Source organism: Protopterus annectens, chromosome 1.part0 (genome assembly GCF_019279795.1).
Source record: "Protopterus annectens isolate FY-2018-M chromosome 1.part0, PAN1.0, whole genome shotgun sequence".
NCBI classification, from domain to species: Eukaryota; Metazoa; Chordata; order Ceratodontiformes; family Protopteridae; genus Protopterus; species Protopterus annectens.
In genome coordinates this window covers 456,464,916-456,491,300 of record NC_056725.1, presented here as the reverse complement: position 1 = coordinate 456,491,300, position 26,385 = coordinate 456,464,916, and the positions used below count along the sequence as shown (strand labels likewise).

Genomic DNA, 26,385 nt, shown 5'->3' with positions numbered 1-26,385 from the left:
CCCGAAGCTCATAAGTATTTGTTTAAGAGTCCCAGGGCGGACCCAGAAACTGTTTCTCAGGGGCCTAAAGGTGTTAAAGCTTCTGTGGTTAAAAATCCTGTACCCTCTGATAAAGAGGCAAGGGCTTTGGATAGGTGGGGTAAGAAAGTATATACTTCTTCCACTCTAGCCATGAGGCGTTGAATTGTCAGTTTCATATGCTGAAATATCAAAATTATCTCCTTTCACAATTGAAATCTAAGGTGGATGCTTTGGCGGAAGGTATTGAGTGTAAAGAATTGCTGGATTTGGTTCATGTGTCTGAACAAGTGGGTAAGCATTCTTTGCAGTGTGGTTTTGATGCTGTTCAGGCCTCCTCGAGGGTGGCTGCTACTAGTTCTGTTCTTCGCAGACATGCCTGGTTGAAGGATCAGAATTTAGCTGAGCATGTTAAGACTAGGATTTTGGATGCTCCTTTACAGTCTGATGTGTTGTTTGGACCGCCTGTGGAAGCAGTTTTAAAGAAAATGGAGGACAAAGCTAAGTCTATGCAGACTGTTAAAGATTTTTGCAGGTGCAGCCTCCAAGTTTAGTAGAAATTGGCCTGCTAAGGGGTGGACATATCCTGCTTATGGTTCCCAGTCTAGGGGTAGGTCTAGACGTGGTAGGGGCAGGGCTCAAGGTTCGTTTAGGCCTAGATCAGACAGTTCACCTGCTCAGACTTCTGGTGAGGGCAGGGGTCAGTCCTTTCGTAAGCAGAACCAATGACCTGCCTTTTCAGCTGCCAGTGGACTCTCGTCTGGCAGCTCCTTTGGGAGGAAGATTGTCTCTTTTCAAAGAAAATTGGGATTTAATCACTCAAGACAGATGGGTGCTGGATATTATTCATCACGGTTACAGATTTTATTTCCACACAATGCCCCTTTCAAAGGCATGCCAGATGTTCCTCCTCCACAAAGAAAAGAGGCTCACAAGCAAGTTTCTCAGTTACTCCAGATAGGGGCCATTCAGCCAGTCCCTGTATCAGAAAGGGGCTTCAGATTTTATTCTCGCCTGTTCCTAGTACCAAAGAAGGGGAACACGTGGAGACCAATTCTGGATTTATCTATCCTCAACACTTATCTGGACATTCCCAAGTTCAAGATGTTGACGTTACAGCAACTGTTACCTCTGCTGGGCAAGGATCACTGGATGGTAACTTTGGATCTCAAGGAAGCTTACCTTCATGTGCCTATAAGGCTAAGTTGCAGAAAGTATCTGCGGTTTCGAACTGGAGATTTTCATTATCAGTTCTCTGCATTGCCCTTTGGCTTATCTACTGCGCCCAGAGTATTCACAAAGGTTCTGGCTCCAGTGATAGCTTACTTCAGGCTTCAAGGCATTCAAATCTATCCTTACTTGGACGACTGCCTGATTCTGGCTCAAGAAAAGGAACACCTTCTACAGCATCTGGAATATGTCATAGCAGTGCTAAGATGCCTAGGGTATTCTGTGAACGAAATAAAGTCCAGTCTAGTACCCTCTCAAGACATGTGCTTTCTGGGTGTGAGACTGAATACAGCAGCTCAGATGGCCTTTTTAACCCCGGACAAACAAAAGAGTCTGTCACTTTACTTCCATCAACTATCTCATCAGTCCGTGCTGACTGCAAGGACAGTCCTTCAAGCATTAGGGTTCATGGCATCTTGTATTCTGGTGCTTCCCAATGCCAAACTGCATATGAGGAAGCTGCAATGGTATCTCAAAATGTATGGACACAGCACTGCCAAGATTTGGACACTGTCATTCAAATAATACCTTGCCTTCAAAAGGAATTCTTGTGGTGGGCTCAGGAATGTCACCTAAACAAGGGACTCTCTGTGACCCGGCCAGAGGCGAGTCAGATTTTAACGACAGATGCCTCGGACACTGCTTGGGAGCTCATCTAAATGGAAAGTGGATACAAGACAAGTGGCCTGCCAGACTACAGCATCTACATATCAACATGAAGGAGATGTTAGCAGTCCAGTTTGCATTGATGGCGTTCAAGGAGTTACTTCTTCCAGGGCAGGTGTTGATTCTGACAGACAACACAACTGTCATGTGGTACATCAACAAGCAAGGGGGAACACATTCTTATCCTCTATGCAGGCAAGCAATGATTTTATGGGAGACTGCGTTAAGCCTGCAACTGACTCTTCAGGCAAGGTTTCTGCCAGGAGCACAGAACTCCCTAGCAGATGTATTAAGCAGACAAATCATGGATCCCCACGAGTGGAAACTGGATCTTCATGTATTTCAGAAATTGACAGTGTCATGGGGAACTCCAGACATAGATCTGTTCGCTTCTCCACTAAACCACCAGCTGCCAAAGTATTGCACAAAGGGGTTTCATCACACAGCTTGGAAAGTGGATGCTCTGTCTTTCAGTTGGAAAAACCTTCATGTCTATGCCTTTCCACCTCTACCTCTTCTTCCAAAGGTATTACTAAAGGTCAGACAAGACAGGCCAAGGATGATTTTGATAGCTCCAGATTGGCCTCGGCAACACTGGTACCCACTTCTAAGGAGTCTTGTAAAGAAGCCTCCATGGCCTTTACCTCTGATTCCTCATCTGTTATCTCAGAAGGACGGTCATCTGCTCAATGTCAAGCTTCAATCTCTTCATCTCACAGCTTGGCATATTCTGTGTTGAAGCACGGTAGGTCTCAGCTTCCTCAACAAGTTTTAAATGTGATTATGGAAGCTAGAAGGCCTAGTACTAGGAGAGTGTACAGAAAAATGGAAGAGATTTTTATTTTGGAGTACAGCAAAGAATTTGGAGATTTCAGAGCCTAATTTGAGTGTGGCTCTTCAATATCTTACTGAATTATTGGACAAAGGTTTGTCCTTCTCTTCCATAAAGATTCATGCTGCAGCAATTTCAGCTCACTATGATTGTGACCCACCTTTGTTTTCGCATCCTTTGTTCAAGCAGTTTCTTAGAGGGGCAAAGAATATAAGACCCCACGTGAGCTCCTACTCCTGCTTGGGATCTCAATTTTGTGTTGGAAAAACTTACTCTACAACCTTTTGAGCCTGCAGCTACTGCTGAATTGAAATATTTGTCATGGAAGACTGCTTTTCTGTTGGCTATTACTTCTGCAAGAAGGGTGTCTGAGTTGCAGGCCCTTATGGCAGTAGAGCCCTTTTTGGTTTTCCATAAGGACAGGGTTTCATTACGTACTAATCCTTCCTTTATGCGAAGGTGGTTTCTAGTGTGGCTTTAAACCAAACTATTCATTTGCCTACGTTTTTTGCAGATCCTCAAAATAAAGGGGAAAAGATTTTGCACACTTTAGATGTACACAGGCAATTGCGTTATTATTTGAGCAGGACTAAAGATTTTAGGCAGTCTCAGCAGTTACTTGTTTCTTTTGCTTTGAGTTCACAGGGCAAGCCTGTGTCAAACCAAACTATTTCTAGGTGGATTGGCTTTTGCATTGCATTTTGTTATTCCCATCATGGCAAAGAGGTTCCAGCTGGGATTAGGCCTCATTCCACTAGGGCTACTGCCACTTCAACAGCATTTCTAAGGGGTGTGGCAACTAAGGATATTCTGGAAGCAGCTACTTGGAGTTCAGTGCATACTTTCTCTAGGCATTATCACCTGCCTATATACTCTAAGACTAGAGCTGGTTTTGCCACAGCTGTTTTACAAGGCATGTTGTCAGCTCCTGCTACTTTATAATTTGCCAGCCTCCCTTACCTCTGCTTTGGGATTCTACCCAATAGTCAGGACTGCAGCAAGGGAAGACGAAGAACATAGTACAGTTTTGTACCTACCATAAATGTAGATGTTCGAGGATTCCCTTGCTGCAGTCCAATACCCTCCCTCCTTCCCTCTGTGTTTCAGGGTGGTTGTGTAGGTGAGTTTACATGCTTATATTTTTGTATATATATTACTGTATATATTGTACATGTTTATTGGTGCAGGTTGTTTTTGGGACTTGTCTTTTTGGGTCTTCTGACATCTGGGGCAAGAAAAGACTGAGGAAATGACGTCGGTCATGCGCATTAGTACCCTGACGTACTGACGTCAGTCTAAGGCGCCATGACCGACGTCAGCCTTATACTCTGGTATTCGGGCCGACTGGGACGCGGACTATACCCAATAGTCAGGACTGCAGCAAGGGAATCCTCGAACATCTACATTTATGGTAGGTACAAAACTGTACTTTTTCTTCCACCTGGCATATGGATTGCCTTACATCCATCACATTTATTTTTTTTTTTCTGCTCTTGATAATGCATCTTCTTCAGGGATATTGTTGAAGTCATCTGTAACTCTTTTTTTATAAATAGTAAGTAAACTGATATTAAAATGTCCTCATATCTGCCTTGATTCCTCAGCTTTGTATCTTCAAATGTTGTCCTCTAGAGTCGTAGAGTTTTGAGATGAAGCCTGAGAATTGCAAGACAGATTTGTAAACTACTCATAGGATTAACAAATTGTACTAAACTCCAGATTCCCTTGAGGAACGTTTGAGATGTGTCTGCTTCTTCCTGTTGTACTCAGGACACTGTATATTAAATTCGGTGCTTCTTTATGTGGCTTATAGTGAAGGTCACACAGCATATTTGTTGCCCTCCTCTGTACTGCTTCTTTTGCCTTGTCTCCTGGAGAATTTGAGACCTCTGGAGCTGCACATAGCACTTCAGAGAGAGTCTTACCTGCTGTTTGTGTAGAGGGCTCAGTAATTTTTTTATTTTCTACCTCCTTTGCATCCTGTCAGCCTGCCTGGTTTCTTTGTCAGTGTTTGTTTGTGTTATTCACCGCTGCAGCCCAATGCTTATTTACCTTTCAATCATCTGATGTGAGAATCCTAAGTCTATTTTGTTTTTTATTTACATTGTTGCTGTTCCAGTTATGTTACACCATTTACATGTTATTGTCACCTTCATGTGTTGTTTTCATACTGAATTAAATTTGCCAAGTTTTTAGACTATTCTTCCAGTTTTGCCAAATCCCTTTTCATTTTTATTTCTGCATTGTTGTCTGTGTCAGACCTGGAAGTACATTATGTCATCAGCCAGAAAGGATGCTTTTTTTTCCGGATTTTTCTGTAGTCTCAGTTGTGTGGATATTGAAAAGGACAAGCTCCTGTACTGAGCTCTTGACAAATGTAATTGTACATGGTCTTTTTAGTTGCAGGTGTTCCTTTGTCTGATAGTGCACTTAAGCTGCATCCCTTGGATGTACTTCTTGGCAGTAACTCAGTGCCAGATGCCGTAATGAAATCTCACCAAACTGCATCTGTAGGCTTTTGATGATTCACTTAGATATACTGGTGAAAAGTATTGGGTCAGCATTCACAGAAATTAGTTCAGTGGGGAATTTAAAGAAAACAGCATTGTACATTGTCAACTATGAGAAAAAAAACAATGTTTTTGCGTTGATGGTAAGGGAGTCCTTTCTGCACCCGCACATCTCGTAATGCATTAACTAAGATTTCACAGTCTTGCCTTACCTCCACTGCTCTGCATTCTCACTAAGTAGCCTTTTTTTGATGAAACACTGGAATAGATGAAAATACTCTTAAAACAGTTCCTGTTTTGTCCGAACATAGTTTGACAAACAACAGAAAGCCCAATTTACTACTCGCATTACTAAACAAAATAACTTCATTACATTTGTCTATCCTGACCTTTGACACGACAATCCAGGTCATTCTTCTTTTGGTCCATTGCCCAGTTAGTTTGTGGATGTGTGAGAATTCCCTCCTTCAGCAGTAATTCCATTAATTTTCCAGTAATTGCATTAAGCTGCAGGTCAGCAGTATACAGCATCTGTCTTGCTTCCGGTCTTGTGAAAGGGGATCATATCATCTATCTCCCAGCCTTCAAGAACTTTACTCTCCTGTGCTTTGTTAAAAGGGTTAGGTAAAGGTGTTGCTAAATGATCTTCATAGGGATCGTTGCCACATTGCACTTGTAACAAAAACGGGACAAGTTGCAGGTGGACTTGAAGAGCAGTTAAAACATGGGATTTCAGTTTATCTGACCCTGGGACTATTTGCAAGAAGTTAACGGAGAGTTTAACTAATGTCATCCATTCTCAGTTCTTTTCTGCTGTTCTAGTGAGGGTCACCAGTATCCCATGTGTGGTTGGTTGCATGCTTACCAGACAGAAGAGCGAGCACAGTAAGTAAACTTTTTCTGCATCATCATCATCATCATCATCATCATCATTATTATTATTATTATTATTATTATTATTATTATTACTGCTGTGGTTGGTATTTTCTGTGTTTAAATTTTCAACAAGCATTTGTCTAGGGTACAGTATTTCTAAAGATTATTACTTTTATAGTCTTTTTTAAAAAAAAGAGCACTGTGATGAATGAATTGTGAACATTATAGGACATTTCACAACAAACTCTTCTTGAAGTGGCTAGGTATCTAAGAGTTTTCACAGAGCACTGCAAACCATGCATATCTCAGCAGACATCCAGCTCATTCCACATAGGAGGATCCGTTTCAAAAGCTAGGACCGCATCAAGAAGAGGTAAGAACCCCATGAATTGTTTCAGTCATCATAAGAAACACTGGAAGATACACAAACCAACAAAGGAGTTTGCTGGAGAACAGTAGGACTGCTGATAGAAAACTTAGTGAACTTGCCATAGGTCCTTGCAAGGCCTTCTGTACCTATGACTGTGAAAGGTGGTTTATCCACTACAAGTCAAGGTCAAGGCAGTCAGTCAGTCAGGGTTGTTAATAGTACATTGGGTACAGCTCTGACTCTAATCCCCATTAGGAGAGTAGTCGGATTGAAGTCCTAATGAAGATAGTTTCTGTACTGGTCTCTAATTTGAGTTTCCTTTTAACAGACACAACTAAGCTGTAAATGCCTTTTCCTATGCATCTGCAAAGAGCACTGGCTTATGTATGAAAATCCTTTAAGAAGATTCCCCTTTCTAACATAAGGTTGGTTGCCTCTGATGTACTGATAGTTCTTGTGGTGACCCTGTTATGGGCCAGTAATCAAGGAGCCTCAGTCTTTACCACTGACACTGGTGAGAAACATTCACTTGCAACAAAAATGGATACACAAAGTGTTTTCAGATGCAGTTGCCTGCACCAAGCACAGTTTCCCTTAAGAGCACACAGGGAACACACTCAGTCCTGGGGCTGGGTCCCCCCTCTCTCCAGACCCCAAATAAGATCCCCACTGACACAGATGTAGAGTTGAGTCATGAGCCAAGTGTTCCAAGCCAAGTCCTCCACCACCCTCTCTGTGTCCCTGCTCCAAGTAGCTGACACACACAGACTATTTGAGATTGATTTTCACACACACACACACACACACACACACACACACACACACACACACATATACACACACACACACCTGGGAAAGGCTGGCACAGATTTATCAGCCATGCCCCTTTGCCCAGAATATAAGGTAGATACTGCCACCAGAACACTCCAAAGCCAGCAACTCTAGGGCTGTTAGCAGGGTACCCGATTATACTAAGTAAAATTAATACTAGTACAAATGGTCATTTTTGACCAGTGCGGCAAGGCTTTCAGGATCTGCTACAGTGTCACCAAATAAATATAAGTACTCTCAAAGGTTAAAATATTCTCTAAAAGACCAGCCCCAGTGAAACATTTAAATAAATGTAATAATAAGTAATAAAAGAATATGAAACTGCTAAATATCTATTTACAATAAACACCAGAGTTTGCCCACAGTGGTGGTGCTGCGGTAGCGTTGTCGCCTCACAGTAAGACGCTGTCCGGTTCAATTCTCAGCTCGAGCGTCTTCTGCATGGAGACATGCGTGAATGGGCATACCTTCGTTGAATATTGTGCGTCAGGGCTGGTAACTCGGCACGTAAAAAATCAACTACCAGTCATTAGCGGATCGGAGTTCAGCTGTGGCGACCCCTAACCGGGAAAAGCCGAAAGAAAGACCAGAGTTTCATTCCCAGGAAATATTAAAAATAACACAGATGGAAAGATTCACTCAGATGTAGAAAAACAGTACTTAACTAATCTTACTATATGTTCCCGACTGATTTAAAGAATTACTGTCTCCTATTTCACTTTCTAGAGCAAGTCAAGATGAAATGGTGAGTGGTTCTCCTTTGATACTTCTGTCCTCTTGTAGTATTAAAACATCATTTCAATGCTGGATTACAGAATGGCATCACATACTGGTCATCTGAAACTTCCCACAGTACGCCTTTTACTAGACACTGAACCAGAATCTAGTACATCTATTTCATAACACACGCATATAGAGCTTTGCTAAGATGTGTTATAGCATCTGGAAGCTATAAAACCATTTTGAAAAGTTTCACCCTTCCAGGGTAGAAATTAGTTCACCCCTAAGGACAATACATAGGATTCCTAGTCCTGGTTTTTACAGACGTCTTGTCTCTGGCTGCTATCAGAACTGCAAGGTACAATCTTTATGGCATAAACCAGGTAATTGAATTTCAGGCTATTATTCAAAGTTAGCTGGACTGAGATTAAGCTCTTGTCTTCTAGTATCCTCTGTTAAAATATGTCCATTTCAACAGTTACAATACAGTCTGACATACAGTGTTTTTTCATTTCTGTCCAGCAGGACCAACTGTTGGTACATTTTTAACACAAGCAGCTTTACAAATACATTTTCAACACAAGTACCTGTACAAATCAGTTTGATGTACAAATGACATGTAATTCTTTACAAAACTCCAGCTAGCTACCCTGGCATATATTACACCTCCACTGCCCTACTCCTCCTGGCATAGCTGACAGTACTTTACATCATCACAGTTCTAGTCACTGTTGGGGTAGAAGTCTGTTGGTGCAAAGGATGTTGAAGACTGACAAATGCAGTCTATAAACACTTACACGAGTGCATGGATTGTGCTATCCCAAACAGAACCAAAATATCCTCCAAAAAAAGGAAGCCAATCTGGTGGTCTCCTGGCATAAACCAACTCTAAAACAGAAGGAAAAAACTGTTGCAAAAGAGAGTAAAATACCATGAGTGGAGGAGCTCCCTGGTCAGCCTCAGTAAGAAGCCTGAGATCCCTTATAAGATCCTCCAAAGCTAGCTACAAAAACAAAATCACCACTGATTCTAGGGACAGCCACAAAGCATTCTATAGCTACGTCAAGAATATCAATGGCAACACCCAGATCTGCTCTGAGTTACAACACAATGGCACGAAAATTACAGAACCAACTGATATTGCCAACATCCTGGCAGATGGGTTCAGTACTAACTGTACCCCCCTCTCACCCTCTAACAGGCCCATATCTATACAGGAAGAATGCAGAGTCCCGGTAATCATAACTACGCAGGTAAAAGCTGCACTCTCTAAAGCCAAAAACACAGCATCCATGGGACCGGACAACATCCCAGGCTTCGTTTTACATGAACTTCAGAATGAACTGGATCCCCACCTAAGCACCATGTTCAGTCATAGCTTCACGTCAGGCTTTGCACCCACTGAATGGTACACAGCAACAGTTATCTCACTCCACAAAGGGGGAGCCACCACTGATCCCGGGAATTATCGCCCTATTAGCCTGACGAGCCTGGTCTGTAAGGTCATCAGACATATCATCATGGAAATCATAAACAAAGACATTGGTAACCTCCAAATGGACCCCCACCCATTTTTTGTTTGTGAAAGGCAGATCATGCCTCCTGAACCTGATCAACTTCTTTGAGGCAGTCACCAAAGCCATAGATGAGGGTGAGGTGGTTCATACAGCCTATCTTAACCTCGCCAAGGCTTTTGACACCATCCCCCATTCTGGAATTATAGATAAATTCACTAAACTAGGTATAAATCCCTAAGTCACAAGATGGGTTGCCAACTGGCTCACTGACAGAACCCACACTGTAAAAGTTGCAGACTCCAAATCTGACTTCAAACCAGTGACAAGTGGAGTACCACAGTGTTCAGTCCTGGGACCTCTCCTGTTTGGTATCTACTTCTCTGAAGTACAGGCTAACACAGAAGACCTTTGGCTAACAAAGTTCACAGATGACTGCAAACTAGGAGCCATAGTCGAGTTCCTAAATGATGTGGACATCCTACAGAAGGGCCTCACTGAGACAGATGCCTGGTGTCAGAGCCATGGCCTCAAGCTCAGTACCAAAAAGTGCATTGTCATCCCCTTTGGTAAAAACTCTGTACCCATGAACTATCACATAGGCGGCAGTCTACTTAATGCCGAATGTGTGATAAGAGACGTTGGGACCCAGGTGGACAGTAGTCTCTCCTTTGATAATCACATTGCCACAGTAGTCAGGAAATCCTTCTATGTGACACACCTCATCACAAAAGGGTTCTCATCCAGGAAAAAACAGGTCATTGTTCCACTCTACTCGACACTCATTAGACCCATTATAGAGTACAATGCCCCTTTTGGAATGTACCTCACAAGACATCTGCAGCAGCTGGAAAGACCACAAAAGTACCTCACAAAGAGGATTACTGGCCTCAAACAGATGCCCTATACTGACCGTCTCAAAAACTCCAGCTTTACTCCATAGCATATCGCCTACTCTGAGGTGATGTCTGACTAACATATAAAGCTATGTCAAACCTAGAGCTGTGGGACATGCTACACCTAAAGAAATCCCTCCGAGCTACACTCTCTAGGGACCTTGCCACCACAATAAACAGGATATGCTGGAGGGACAGATTCCTGTCCCAGAGACTTCCCATACTCTGGAACAAGCTACTCATCTATGTCAAGCAAAGTTCCTCATTAGCACTCTTGAAGAAAAATCTTGATGAGTGGATGGGAAATAGGAAATAACACCCCGGGGATCACGTCTGTGGCTCTGCTCGACAGGGGCACAGGAAAATAACTTTCTTGGGTGGCGTAAGCCAGGGAACCTTGTTGGCTAGGCTTACTTAGGCCCTTGGGCCGATAGCCTAGTACCTACCTATGGACCTGTGGCATACAGTTCTTATTTGAAACAAAACACAAACTCAGCAGACATCCAAGACCCAAATATTGACAGGAAGAGGTCCAGCCAGACAGGCTTCTAAGACCTTAACTACCAGTTTTGATCGGCGAAGGTTTACCATTCTAGGGCATGATGATTCTGCTGCTGCTGCCCATACCCTAGGGCCTTCCACTTCAGGGGTAAATGAGGAATGAATGATGCCTCCTCCTGCAAAGAGTCTTTTGAATTGGAATGGTTTGAATAGGACCTGCCTAGCTCAAAACTGTTCTTTTCACCTTAGACTTTTGATGGGAATGGCAAAGCCATCATTTCCCCCTGAAGACGCCTCTTTTAGTCAGTTTCTTGACTTTGAAAAGAAACAGTGTTTTGACCTCATGGGAAACATTTTCAAGTTGGGAGTTACGGTAGGGTCATCATCCACCCAGAAAAGATATTTAAATAGCATATGTTGTCACATGTGCCTCTAGTTTTAGAAGCCTTTGAAGATATTTTCCAAAACACCTTCCATGGAGCTTTTCATCCCAGGGCTCCAATGAAAATAAAATGTTCCCATCTGGACATTTGTAGTCAGCAAATTGAAGTACTTGTGTGAGTGAATGAATGAATGAATGAATGAATGAATGAATGAATGAATAAGTAAGTAAACAAACAAACAAATAATGTGTATTTTTTGTTAATTATTTTTGTGACAAAAGGAGGCACTGCCAGCATAACTAGCTGGAATTTTGTAAATAAGTATACGCCATTTGTAAATATCAAAATAATTTATACAAGATGCTTGTGTTGCAAATGTATTAGAACTGTATGTCATGTGTATATCAAACTGCTTTGTACAAATGTTTGTGTTTAAAGGGTATTTGTAAAGTGCTCATGCTTAAAATATATCCACAGTGCACCTACTGGAAGGGAACAGAGATGTACATGCACTATTGTAACTGTTTAAATTTACAGTATATGTCAACAGATGAAACTGGAGGGTTAACCTCAGTCCAGAAAACTTTAGTAAAGTATCTGAAATTAAATCACTTTATAGGCTAGGCCATAAAAGATAGTATCTTTCAGTACTCAATGCAGCAAGAGACACAAAATCTGTACTAGGAGGCTTTCTGTATTGTCTTTAGGGTGAACTAATTACTAGTCTTGAAATGCGGAGGAATGCAATTGTTTTATGACTTCCAGCATCTGCCAAAGATCTGAGCAAAAGCCCTTGTATTAGTATTTTTACAGGTAGATGCTAAATACTGCCAGCTTCAGCAATGGGTATTTCACCTGGGAACTAGAAGTCAGATGATAAGAAATTATGTCATTCTGTAATATGTCCCAGCAGTAATATTTTAGATATTAATTTGAGAAGTCTCTTAGTGAGACAGGGCATTCTGCATTTTGTCTTGGACCTGACAATAAGAACCAGTCACCACATCATCTGCCTTGCTCTAATAGTAAGTTTCTAGGAATGGCATAATTCTGTTAAATTCAGTCAGGAATATAGTGACTCTTAGTTTAGATATTTTTCTTTATTTGTCTGAGCTTGCCCTGCAATATTGTTTTAAATATTCCCTGGGATTTTGAACTCTGATGTCACTGTGAGTATATATTTAGTATTGTCTTATTCTTTTATTATTTGTTATTAAATATATTTAAACCTTTCTTTGTGGCTGATCTGTGTAGAGATATTTAAGTTTTGAGAGTACTTGCATATTTATTTGGTGACACTGTGTGGGCCACTTTTAACAGCCTTGCTCTTGGTCAAACTACCATTTGTATTAATATTAATATTACACAGTAAAATTGGTCACCCTTTGTTAAGGGCTGTAAAGTAGCTGTCAAAGATTGACGGGTGGCAGTGGAAACTACCTTACAGTCTGAGCAGATGGGAGCATAGCTAGTAAACCTGTTCAAGCCTTTCCCAGGTGTGTGTGTGTGTGTCTGTAAATCAAACCTCAAAGAGTGTGTGTGCCAGCTACTTGGGCAGGGACACGAAGCACTGGTTGGACACAGAGGGTGCTGGAGGTCTTGGCTTGGTCACTTAGCTGAGATCTTAACTCTATAGCTGTGCCAGTGGAGAGTCTTGGTGGGGATATGGAGGAAGATTAATAAATTAGCCCCGGACTGACTGTGGTCTCTGTGTGCTGTTAAGGGAAATTGCACTTGATGCAGAAAGCTGCATCTGGAAATACTGTGTGTGACAGTGAAAGTCCCCCACAGGTGCTAGTGGTGAGGATTGAGGCTCCTTGATTACTGGTCCAGTGGAGGGTCATCACAATTTTGTTCTAGGCTCTTATTTTCTTGATTGGAAGTTCCTAATTCATTTACGCCAGAACCGGAGCTTTTAAGCAATTTATTTCCTTTTATTTAGATGCATGGATATGACCCCACAAACACAGAGAAGATTTGCTCAACAGCTGTGCAGACTAATATGGAAGAGTATCAGAGTGCTGACATCATGGACCATTCTAGATGAGCTCTTTTATATCAATACCTTCTCTTGTTTACCAACATCTTGGCATATTCTTGTAGAATTATAGTCACTTGCTGCAGGGAAATCACAAACTGTAAATTTTAAGTGTTAAATGTAGTGACTGGGACAAATGCAAAACATTCTTAAAGTAACAGCAGTGCATTCAACACTGAAAACTAAAATGTAAATTCAGTCCCTCTGCAATTACAATTTATCAATTTCCAGATCTTGGGGAGCTAGAGTCTATTCCAGCACTCAGAGGGTACGAGGCAGAGAAACTAGTCTTACACAGGCTACCGGTGCATTGCAAGATACAAGATACACACACACACACACACACACACACACACACACACACACACACACACACACACACACACACACACACACTCACACACACATGGTGTGTACACCTCCATGCAGCAGTTAGGGAGACCAAGACTTCATTTACCTGCTCACTGGAGTTTGGGTATGTTGAATCTGCATAAAGAGAGGGAGGATGTGCAGACTGCACACAAAATTCACTCCATATAGGAACCAGACTGGTGAACCAAGGGTTGTACGGCAACAATGATAACTGCTGTGCCATCTTAAACAATTTTTTTTAATTAAAAAACATTAATTTACAGTAGTAAATATTGGCACCTAAAACATTTTGGTTGCAGGCAGGTCTGACCAGATTTTTAGTATGACATGCATCTTATGTCCAGCTGGGTCACTATCAGATTTTCGAAGTTTGAAAACTTTGAAAGTCATATGGTCTGGACCATATGTTTGAAGTTTTAAAACTTCAAATGTTTTGAATGGAGATTACGGTACAGCATGGAACAGGAAATGTACCCTTTTCCTCAATGTAATGCAATCTTGGAGTTGGTATATTTAATTAGCAGGGGATGTGGGGGTGTAGGGGAAGCTAGCTCCCCTTTAAAAATGTAAAAAATAGAATTTATTTATTTATTTTTTTATGTTCGAAGTTCCGAAACTTCGATCATATAGTCTCAGCCATATGAATTTCGAAGTTTCGGAACTTTGATACTTTGATAATCTGACATAGATCTGTCCAGCTATATGGTTTCAGTGTAGCTTTTCTGCATAACTGCATATTAGGCAACAAGTGTTTTTTCTGAGTCTTTTTCTTGCTGTTGCTTACCAGCCATCAGCTTCTCCCCCTTGTTACTCTAGAATCTGAAAGAGAGAAAGACCATCACTCAGTCAGCCATCTGGGTTTTCTTCTTACTCTAACTTCCATTGCCACCATGGCAGCCTGGAGGGCCAGGACTTCCACAGTACCTGGACCTTTCACATATGATTGGTTCTGTTCTTGTATTTGCCCCTAGGTACATCTCACTGTCTTCTTTCTCAGTCCTTATGTTGATTGCTGGTACACCCAGCCTGCACTAAGTGTCAGTCTCGCAATGGACTGGGCTGTCTTCTCTTTTCACACAATAAGTGATATGGCATCAGCTGACTCATACTCTCCTTGGATAGCTCCTGCAGTTCCTAGGTTACTAACCAGTCATGGTCATCTGTGTCACAGTCAGAGCATCATCCCTATGCGCCATGGAACTTGCTTGTAGATAAGCTAGCAGGGATAAGAATTTGGCTGCATTTAGCTCTTACTTCCTACAGGGCTTTGGAGTGAGTTTTATTACTGTAAATCTGAGGTTCATGTGAGAAAAAATGCACAGTGCACTATGTCAGATTGCTGACAAAGTTATGGAAAAACTGTACTGACCCAAGACAGGTGTTACTGTGCCTCATTCAGGTTGACTAGATACAAACAGATAGGTACAGATGTCCTTCTATTCCTATGTTGCAGTATTCTTGGTGTCGGATTTCCTGCCTTCAGGCAACTCATACGTCGGCTCCTATACAAAAGCTTCAGCTTAGCTGTTGCAGCTGTGTGGGACGTCACATGTAGGGCCATAAACCAGGGACCTTATGTGTGATGTCTGCATGCACAATCCTCAGAACATTTCAGCCGCAGATGACTTTGCATTGTACGGTCGCTCTCCAGACGTCAGATCGACTATAGATAAGCAACCCTTTGGGTTTTTGCATTTCTAATATTTTACTGATCTTTCACATTGCTTAGGCTTGGTTGTTGTAGCTTTCATCTGATGTCAGGGAAATAAGGACACCCATGACAAATGCATTTTCTGCTTAGGCCGGGAACATGACCATAACGCCTGCCCTATTTGTAAATCTTTTGTGCCTAAGACCTTACGTAGTCGTCTGGCAACTTTAAATCTTTACTTAGAAAACCAATGCCTCAAACAGCTGGCTCTCAGGATGGATCTTGCTTCGGAGGCCACCCAAGAACCTCCACGTAAGAAGGCCATGATGCCTAGGCCTTCATCACCTGCCGCTTCCCACCCGTCGCCCCACCAACTACCGATGTAGGAGTTGAGGAGTGCTCAGCAGATCCATCGGCTCCATTGACCTCCCTCACGGAGGCCACTGCTCAGCCGATGACCAGCACGTCCACGGAGCTTTCTCAGATACTGACGCTTGTTGATGTCGAGGGGGAACCAGATTTAGTGGTTCCTTCGACCAGGATCCAGACCTCAGATACAGCCGCTGCCAAACCCAGCTCTAGACCGGCTCCTAAGGCCACTCCAACCAAAAAGAAGCAGAAAACAAAACACATTACGCCTGCTTCCGAAGGCCCTCCAAACTGGGAGGCCATCACCTCTTCTCTTATGCAGGCATTTTTGGCCCTCAGACCTTCTGCCTCACCCACAACTACATTGCCTCTGCTAAGTCCTAGGCCTCCCTCTGCTTCTTCCATTCCCATGGCTCCCCTCCTGGAAGAAGAAGAACATGAGTTTTCCTCCTCTTTCTTGGATGAATCCATCTCTTATGCATCAGAGATTGCTTCTCCCAAGGAATATTATTCTCCTGATGAGGATTCTGTGGAAGGCGATTCTCCACCTGGAGACATTACATTTGGTGAAACCATCACTAAAATGAAAGACTGTTTCAAATGGGATACTTCCCAAATGACAGAAACCCAACAAAGATGCTTTGAACTGCTGCAAGTGGAGTCCCCCTCCCCTACAGCTGTACCCCCTGTTCTTCCAGCATACTTGGATGCCTTTATGTATCCTCTAGAACACCTGACTCACAGCCTTCTGCACCTAAGCACCCAGACTGCTTCTACAAGGTACCACCCTTAGCAGACGCAGCAGTGATTGCCACTGTCCCTGATAAACAGTCTAGATTGTTACCTTCTGCCTCCCTATTGCCCACGGATAAAGATAGCAAATCCATGGATAGGACAGACAAGAAGGTGTACATACACTTCCTCCACTTTGGCCTTCAGAGCCATTAACTGTCAAGCACACATGACCAAGTATGCCCTGGACTTTGTATCCCAAGCCACCTCTATGCTGGCTTCAATTCCTGACAGTCCCATTAAAACAGATGTCTCCTCCAAATTGTCCTTAGCACTACAAGTGGCTAGACACTCCATAAGATGCAGCTACGATGCTGCAGAAGCTCCTGCTCGCTCCGCAGCATCAGCATCTGTCCTTAGGAGATATTCCTGGCTTAGACTACAGAATCTGCCAGAGGTGTTCAAGTCCAAAGTCTTGGATGCCCCCCTGGATCACAACTTCCTCTTTGGAAAGCAATCTGCAGACCTATTTAAGAATCTGCAAGAAAAAAATCAAAGAATTACAGGATATAAAACATCTCCTGGTATCCCCAACACCCAAATTTTATAGGAACTACCTGGCTAAGGTTACCTTTGTTAGGCGTAACCCGCATTCTGCTGCCTCCTCCTCCTCCAGACCCAAAAGAGGAACTTGAAGACATTCCTCATCCAGGCCTACTGGCCCACCTCCTCAACCTAGACAACCATTTCAGGAAATGGGAGGTCATAATAATGCATAAGTGCCTTGCCCGTCTGCCCCTCTCAGCTCGCCTTACCCACAGTCTCCCTGTCTGGCAAAAAATCACTACAGACCAATGGGTATTAACCATTATTCAAAAAGTGTACTTTCTATCCTAGAAACAAATTCCCCCTAGAAGGGCATTCCATTTCCCCCAGAAAAACAATGCCGTCTCCTTCCACAAATTCTGCCAGACCTGCAACAACAAGACACAATAGAGCCTGTTCCCACAGCACAAGAAGGAAAGAGATTCTACTCCCGTCTGTTCCTGGTCCCTCGAAAGGATGGTCCCTGGAGACCCATTTTGGATCTCTCCTTCCTAAACCTTTACCTGCAGGTACCCACCTTCAAAATGCTGCCACGTCCCACTCTCTTACCCCTCATACCCTCAAATGCTTTCATGGTCACCTCGGACCTAAAAGATGCTTACCTGCACATTCCCATCAGGGCCTCACACAGACGTTTCCTGCATTTCTCTGGCCCATCCTCGCACTTCCAATTTACGGCCTTGCCCTTTGGTTTATCCACTTCCCCAAGAATGTTTACAAAGTGCCTAGTTCCAGCCATTGCCTTCTGCAGGATCCAAGGAATCCAGATTTACCCATATCTGGACGACATCCTTATCCTAGCACAGTCCAAAGATTCCCTCTTAAGACATCTACACTTCACTATGTCCCTTCTACAAAGTGTAGGGTTCACCCCATACCTCAAGAAGTCCTCCCTGAACCCTGACAAGGACAAGGTATTCCTAGGTTGCAGAATCAATACAGAACAAATGAAAGCCTTTCTCCCACAGGACAAGGTTCTATCTCTGACTTCCCACTTCCGGGAAGTCTTGGTTTCCCAGACAGTCACTGCAAGGCAATTCCTTTGACTCCTGGAACTGATGGCAGCAACCATTCTCATGCTACCATTGGCCAGAATGCATATGCAAAAACTGCAGTGGTACCTCAAAAATACCTGGTCACAACACCAGAGTCACTCTGAACAAGTTATCCCCATTCTTCCCTGTTTAAAGAAGGAAATCTTTTGGTGGATCCAACAAGTACAACTAAACCCGGAGCTTCCACTGCAGCCCCCTCACCCCACACAAATATTGCATACAGATGCCTCAGACTCAGGTTGGGGAGCCACCTTACACTCTTAGAGTCCAAGCTCAGTGGCAACCTCAAAAACAGAAAAACTGCACCAAGTTAACACATAAAAACGACGTTTATTCAAACCAAAAACAAAACAAAAAAAAGAAAAGGTAAGCGCTTTCACAACTGCTGTTGCTTCATCAGACACTACTATAAAATAACAAGCAGCTTAAATAGGTGCATTCAATTAGCTGATAAAAAACAGTCACATGATGCTATGCAAAGACAGATAAAAGGTATAGTGAACTGCAAATGGAGAAAGAAAAACATTACACTAAAAAAATCACTAAAACCTAATAATAAAACCACAAGCAAGTTAAAAGACAATATTATAACAATATATAGCAATAAATACATAAATACATATATATATATATATATATATATATATATATATATATATATATATATATATAAAATACAAACTAAAAGCAAATTAATGTTAATGTTTACGCCGTCTAGCTTTTAGAAAAGGTTTCAGGGAAGTAGTACCATTAAGACCAGGGTATTTCTCTGCATTAATTCTAAGGATCCATTTTTGTTCATAGCTCTCTGTAGTATTCTCAATGTCCCCACCTCGTATGCTACTAGGTATATTTTGAATAACAAAAAACCTAAAGGTATGGGAACTATCAGTATGCATTACATGATTAGCTAAAGCATTAGTTTCCTTACAATTAGTAATATCTCTGATGTGTTCCAGTATTCTGTCTTTCAACATCCTATTAGTTTTCCCTATATAATATACAGGACATTTTTGACAGAAAGAAAAGTACACTACATCTGTAGTCCTGCAATCTGAATACTGATGGCTAGAGATAGAAAATTTTCGAGTTGGGTGTGTACAAGTATTCTTACTAAATATGTATTTATAAGCAGTACATCTTCTGCAAGGAAATATACCAATGCGTTTAGGGAAACTGAAAGTCTCAGAGACTTCCCTATTACATAAATGTTGCTTGAGAGATCTGTTGTTCCTAAAGCAAAATAAAGGAGCCTCACCAACTTTTTCAATTAGCCCTGGAACTTCTTGTAGCAAATGTCAATGTCTCCTGATAATCTGCGTATACTGATTAACATCACTAGAAAACTGAAAAACAACCCTGAAATCATTCTTAGCTGCCAAACTATTATCTAAAATGCGGCTATTAATATTTTCTGTAAGATAGGGTCTACATCTAGTGTCCCTCAATTTCCATGCTTCAGATATTGTTTTGTTAATATCAGATAATGAGTATCCCTTTTCTAAAAAAATCAAACTTAATACTTTCAAGAGCTATGTCTGCTTCTTCATTGCTGTTGTGGAGACACAGAGTCCTAAAAACTTGTCCCTTCAAGACATTCCTAGGGATATGCCTTGGATGCATACTAGTTTTATGTAAAAATGTATTTCTCCTTATAGGTTTGTGGTAAACACTGCTACCCAATTGATTAAAATCAGACCTCCTGACTGTAACATCAAGAAAATTGATTTCTGTATTTAAGCTATGGTAAGTAAATCTCAGGAATTCAGTTGTGGTATGTAAATAATCAATAAATCTAGGAATATCAGAGCCATGTCCCTTCCACAACATAAAAACATCATCTACAAAGCGAACATACCATAATACTTGCCCAAGGAAAGGATTATCTACAGAAAAAATAGTCTGCTGCTCCCAGCACACCAAAGCTAGGTTGGCGTAGCTATTGGCACAAGCAGTGCCCATAGCTACGCCAACTTTCTGAAGAAAAAAATGATCTTGAAAAACAATAACATTATCCTCAAGTATAATTTCCAGTAGGCTGCAAATCAACTGAATTTTAGTAGTTGTAAGACATCTATTAACAGTAAGGAACTCTCTGACTCTGTCCACACCCCAAGAATTGGAGATACTTGTAAATAAAGATTCTATGTCAATTATAACAAAAGTAAACTCTTCATCTCGTTCGATAGTAGTCATCCTATGTTGTAGATGTTCTAAAAACATCTTAGTGTCTCATAGTAAAGTATGACAGCCTTCCAAGAAACCATGCAAATTCTCTCCTACAAAAATAGAAAGGGGTTCAGTGCACCAATCAGTGCCTGAAACAATTGGTCTCATGGGAGGAACAAACATATCTTTATGAACTTTTGGTAAGCCATAAACCCTGGGGATTACTAGTTTATAGACATTAAAATATTTGAACAAGGATTCATTAATCAAATTAGTTATTAAAAGATCAAAAATTAAAAAGATACTTTCTCAACAATTGCATTCACTGTTGTTCTAGAAATAGATTGATACATCTGTGTGTTATGTAGCAATTTCTCCATTTGTCTAATATAAAGGTCTCTGTCCAACAAAACTATACCCCCACCCTTGTCAGCCTGTTTAATTTCCAAGGATTGTAAGCTTTTTAGCTCTTGAAGAGCTTTATATTCATCAATGGACAAATTACAGAATGAATAATTATTATTAGTAGACATATTCAAGTCTCTAAAAGCAATCTCACAAATGTCTAAAAACATCTGAGGGACACTAGATGTAGACCCAATCTTACAGAAAATATTAATAGCCGCATTTTAGATAATAGTTTGGCAGCTAAGAATGATTTCAGGGTTGTTTTTTAGTTTTCTAGTGATGTTAATCAGTATACGCAGATTATCAGGAGACATTGGCATTTGCTACAAGAAGTTCCAGGGCTAATTGAAAAAGTTGGTGAGGCTCCTTTATTTTGCTTTAGGAACAATAGATCTCTCAAGCAACATTTATGTAATAGGGAAGTCTCTGAGACTTTCAGTTTCCCTAAACGCATCGGTACATTTCCTTGCAGAAGATGTACTGCTTGTAAATACATATTTAGTAAGAATACTTATACACACCCAACTCGAAAATTTTCTATCTCTAGCCATCAGTATTCAGATTGCAGTACTACAGATGTAGTGTACTTTTCTTTCTGTCAAAAATGTCCTGTATATTATATAGGGAAAACTAATAGGATGTTGAAAGACAGAATATTGGAACACATCAGAGATATTACTAATTGTAAGGAAACTAATGCTTTAGCTAATCATATAATGCATACTGATACTTCCCATACCTTTAGTTTTTTTTGTTATTCAAAATATACCTAGTAGTATACGAGGTGGGGACATTGAGAATACTACAGAGAGCTATGAACAAAAATGGATCCTTAGACTTAATGCAGAGAAATACCCTGGTCTTAATAGTACTACTTCCCTGAAACCTTTTCTAAAAGCTAGACGGCTTAAACATTAACATTAACTTTGCTTTTAGTTTGTATTTATATATATATATATATATATATATATATATATATATATATATATATATATATATATTTATGTTTTTATTGCTATATATTGTTATAATATTGTAATGTTTTTCTTTCCCCATTTGCAGTTCACTATACCTTTTATCTGTCTTTGCATAGCATCATGTGACTGTTTTTTATCAGCTAACTGAATGCACCTATTTAAGCTGCTTGTTATTTTATAGTAGTGTCTGATGAAGCAACAGCAGTTTTGAAAGCGCTTACCTTTTCTTTTTTGTTTTGTTTTTGGTTTGAATAAACGTCGTTTTTGTGTGTTAACTTGGTGCAGTTTTTCTGTTTTTGCCTTATATATTTTCTGCACCTTGTTTTTACCTCTAGCCATTTTTATTCTTCACACTCAGTGGCAACCTCCCATGAAAACCAAACACATCAATGTGAGGGAGATGACAGCAGTTCTTTTAGCTCTACAGACCTCCATACCCCTACTGCTACCAGGTCCTCTTCTGATAGTGACGGACAATACCACTGTAATATGGTACATCAACAACAGGGAGGTACCAAGGCATACCAATTGTGCAGACTAGCCCTACTAATTTGTAACCTAACATCCCAGCACAACCTATTCTTGCAAGACAGCTATATCCCTTCGCAGGACAACAAGCAAGCAGACCTCCTGAGCAGAACATCCTCTCCACAACACGAATGGATGCTGGACAGGACAGTCTTCCTAGACATAGTCCACTGGTGGGGCACTCCACAAATATACCTGTTTGCCTCCCCCCAGAACAGGCAGCTGCAGACCTTCTGCACAAAGACTTACTCCCCCCCAAGCCTGGAGAGTAGACGCCTTCAGTTTCACCTGGGAGGGGAAGTTCCTGTACACCCCCCCCCCTTCCCTCTGATTCAGAAAGTCCTTCTGAAAATCAGGAAGGACAAACCAAAAATCTTGCTAGTGACTCCCTACTGTCCAAGGCAGCACTGGTTCCCCCTTCTACACAATTTAGCCAAGGACAATCACTGCAAGTTACCCCACAAGGTGGACCTTCTGACACAAGACAAAGGAACTCTCCTACACCCACACTTGCAAATGCTATCCCTGACTCTGTGGGGGATAAATTACTAACCCCATTCAGACACCACTATTCAGAGGACGTGCTATCAGTCCTGAGGGAAGCCAGGACACCCACTACTAGAAAATCATACCTTGTTAAAGGGAAAGATTTACTTAGTGGTGTCTGGGACAGGAAAGGGACCCTTATGAAGCTGGCACCCCCCTAGTCCTCTCATATATGTGTCAACCTATAAAGGGTGGACTTTCCTATTCATCAGTAAAAGTGCACCTCTATGCATTGTCAGCCTGCTTACCTTTAGATCCTCCCTTGTTAGCCAGGCTACATGTGAAACTCTTCCTTAAATGGGTCTTACATATCAGACCACCTAAGAAGCCTATCCCTCCTCCATAGGACCTGAACTTCATCCTGGAAAAACTCACCCAGCCCCCCTTTGAACCAGCTAATACAGCCTCTCTACAGTTTTGTACTTGGAAAACAGTACTGTTAGTGGCTATTACCTCTGCCAGAAGGGTTTCTGAGCTACAAGCCTTAATGACATGCTCACCTTACACCATTTTTCATAGGGACAGGGTCACACTGAGAACTAACCCTTCCTTCATGCCCAAGGTTGTCAGTGACTTATCTCTAAATCAATCCATTCACCTACCCAATGTTTCCCCTGTCCCACTAACCAAGGAGAGAGGATACTCCACTCTCTAGATGTCCACAGGCAACTGAGATTTTACCTGGACAAAACTAAAGACATCAGGAAATCCAAACAACTCTTTGTATCTTTCCACCCCAGGGCATTGGGCAAGGCAGTCACCAAACAGACCATTGCATCCTGGATTAGAAAGGCAATCTGTTTCTGCTACTCACACCATGGGAAAAACCCTCCAGTTGGGGTTAAGGCACACTCCACAAGAGCAGTGGCCACTTCCAAGGCCTTCCAAAAAGGCATGGACACAGCTTCCATTATGGAAGCAGTTACGTGGTCTACTATCCACACTTTTACCAAACATTACAGATTGGACCAAATCTCCAAAGCACTCACAGGATTTGCCAGGGTAATCCTACAAGGCTTTGTAGAATCATCTTCTGCATCCACCGCCCTTTCATCAAACTAAGCTGTGGTACTCTCCCACACCAAGAATACTGCAACATAGGAATAGAAGGACATAGAATAGTTGTGTAAAATCTTACCATAACCATAGATGTCCTTCTCTTCCATGTTGCAGTATTCCTTCCCACCCACCATTCCCCCTCACAGACCCTACCAGTCTAACTGCTCCCTGATGCCTCTCTCCATTACAGAAGAGACCCAGGGCCTTATACATGTCACCATTGGCAGCCTGTCCTGTTGGGCTATCTACTTTGCCTGTTTAGCTTCAAGTTCTGAGGATTGTGCGTGCAGACATCACCCATAAGGTCCCTGGTTTATGGCCCTACGTGTGACATCCCACACAGCTGCAACAGCCAAGCTGAAGCTTTTGTATAGGAGCCGACGTACTAGTCACCTGAAAGCAGGAAATCCCACACCAAGAATACTGCAACATGGAAGAGAAGGACATCTATGGTTGTGGTAAGAGTTTACAGAACTATTCTATACATGCACATGCATATGTGTGCATGTGCACATGTGTGTTGTATGTATCTTGTACTGATTAGTCCTAAACTGATTACTAAAGTTTGTCTTTTGCTAACTCTTTTACTTTGTCTCTTTCAGGCTGTGCACTGAATGACTCCCCTGCAGCATTGGCTGCATATATTCTGGAGAAGTTCTCGACATGGACAGATTCTGCATTCCGGGACTTGGAAGATGGTGGGCTGGAAAGGTAAGAAGTTCCATTTTTGCTGAAGTAGTAAAAGTGGCCTAGTAGTGGCTTGTCTTTTTTGGAATGGTTTGTTCACTGGGTAACATTTGGTATCCCCTCCTTGAGAACCTTCTGTCTGTGCTTTTCTTCTGAAATCTCTAACTACTGCGTGTGACAAGCTGAGGGGAGCATATGAATCCCTTCTAGCACACACATGGTGTTAGTACCCTATGGCAGGGGAGGGTGTGCTAGGAACTGTGCTCCCCATTCCTTTCTAGTTGTTCATATAGTTCAGATCTCAGTTCTGGTGTAGTTTATAGGAAGGTTGCCATACTTGATGCCAAAAAAGTTTAAACTTTGCAAATGCATCACTCATCAGCTCACGAGCCTGAATCTTTACAGAAGCTGTGTTTGTTGCCTGATGGAGGAGTTGATTGTTTGAGTTCACAGTAAATGATGGAATTCAACCCCACCCAAGGAAATGTTTTTATTATAAATTTTGTATTTGTTGACTGGTATGGTCCAAGTAGGCATAGCCTGTTTTCATTTGAATGCCCAGTGAGAAAAGCTTCAAAAAACTTAATTACTTTAAAAAAAACTTATGTACTGTGAGGACATATGCATGCTGGGCCTCACAGGCCTCTTCTTCATGGCTTCGGCATTCAAAATGCCAAGTGCCGACACACCAAAAAAAAATGAGTCTGGAACATTGCCCCCCTCCTCCCAAACTTATAAATAAATACCAATTCCCATATCACCATATCACTATACCTTGGAGAAAAGGGAATATTTCAAGAAATGGCTGTTTCAGACTTGGTATATATATATATATATCTATATATAAGTCTGTTTTTCTGCCATTTATTCTTTAACATTTCAAATAGTTACTGTTTTTCATCCCAGATTTAGTTAAAGTAACAGTAGAATAACTGTAAAAGTAAAAAAATACAGGCATCATATGCAACTGCAATTACCTTTTTTATATAAATGTTGTTAACCAGAAAAATGAAAACAAAACAAAACAAAAAAAATGGTAATATTCCAGTGTATAAATAGAAATAACTTCTGTTTTTCCACCTGTAAGCCCTTTCATCTTTAAGGATTTTCAGCAACTTCTCCACACTAACTGGCCTCCTCAAGGTTTGGCTTGATCCCAGTTTATCTGTTGTAAAGGTATAAGATCTAGGTACCTTTACAACTGAATTTCAAAGTTGGAGCTTTTAAAAACCACAAAAGTCTTGAAATCCTTGCCAGATTCCTAGTTAGTCCACAGAATTATTTTGTATCTGTTAAAGGGAAAATAATTTTGATATTTTGCTTTATTTATCAGATGGCCAAGGACCACTGAGACCTCAGCTGTTTAAAAGTGTAAAGCCCTTGTATTGCTGTGTTTTGTAATTGTATGTTATTTCTATAAACTATCCAGTTGGACCACAGTATCAGAATCAGAATCAGAATCATTCATATAGGATTATAACATCTAATATTCTTTGCCTTTTAATATGCTGTCTTTATCTTTTCTTTCCATTGATATAATATAATTCCCCATTTAAATCATCCGTGAGCTGTACATCCATCTGGCATCCTGCTTTGAAAGTATTTAGACTGTCTTTCAGGATTTCTGAATTCTGTTCTCTAAACATGTCATGTTTCAAAAGATAAACAGGAAACATCTGGTTTATATCTTATATTCAGAACAGCCCCCCCCCAAAAAAAAAAAAAAATACTAGCAACATGATGTTATAAAATGAGTGGTCCAGGAAACTGAGGAACTGTTATATTAAGATGTTCTTCAGTGATATTTCAGTACATCCTTGACCAGTTGCCATATTTAGGTA

General features: G+C 41.3%; 1 protein-coding gene across 2 annotated transcripts in view; it reads left to right on the top strand.

Annotated features, from left to right (window-relative positions):
- LOC122792842 (epoxide hydrolase 1-like) overlaps nt 1-26,385 on the top strand; it is a 1,170,497-nt gene that overhangs the window by 912,891 nt on the left and 231,221 nt on the right. For both annotated transcript variants that reach the window (XM_044060405.1, XM_044060411.1), the window contains one exon: nt 24,460-24,568. In XM_044060405.1, coding sequence (XP_043916340.1) covers nt 24,460-24,568 — 109 coding nt within the window. The remainder of the gene's footprint in view (nt 1-24,459; nt 24,569-26,385) is intronic.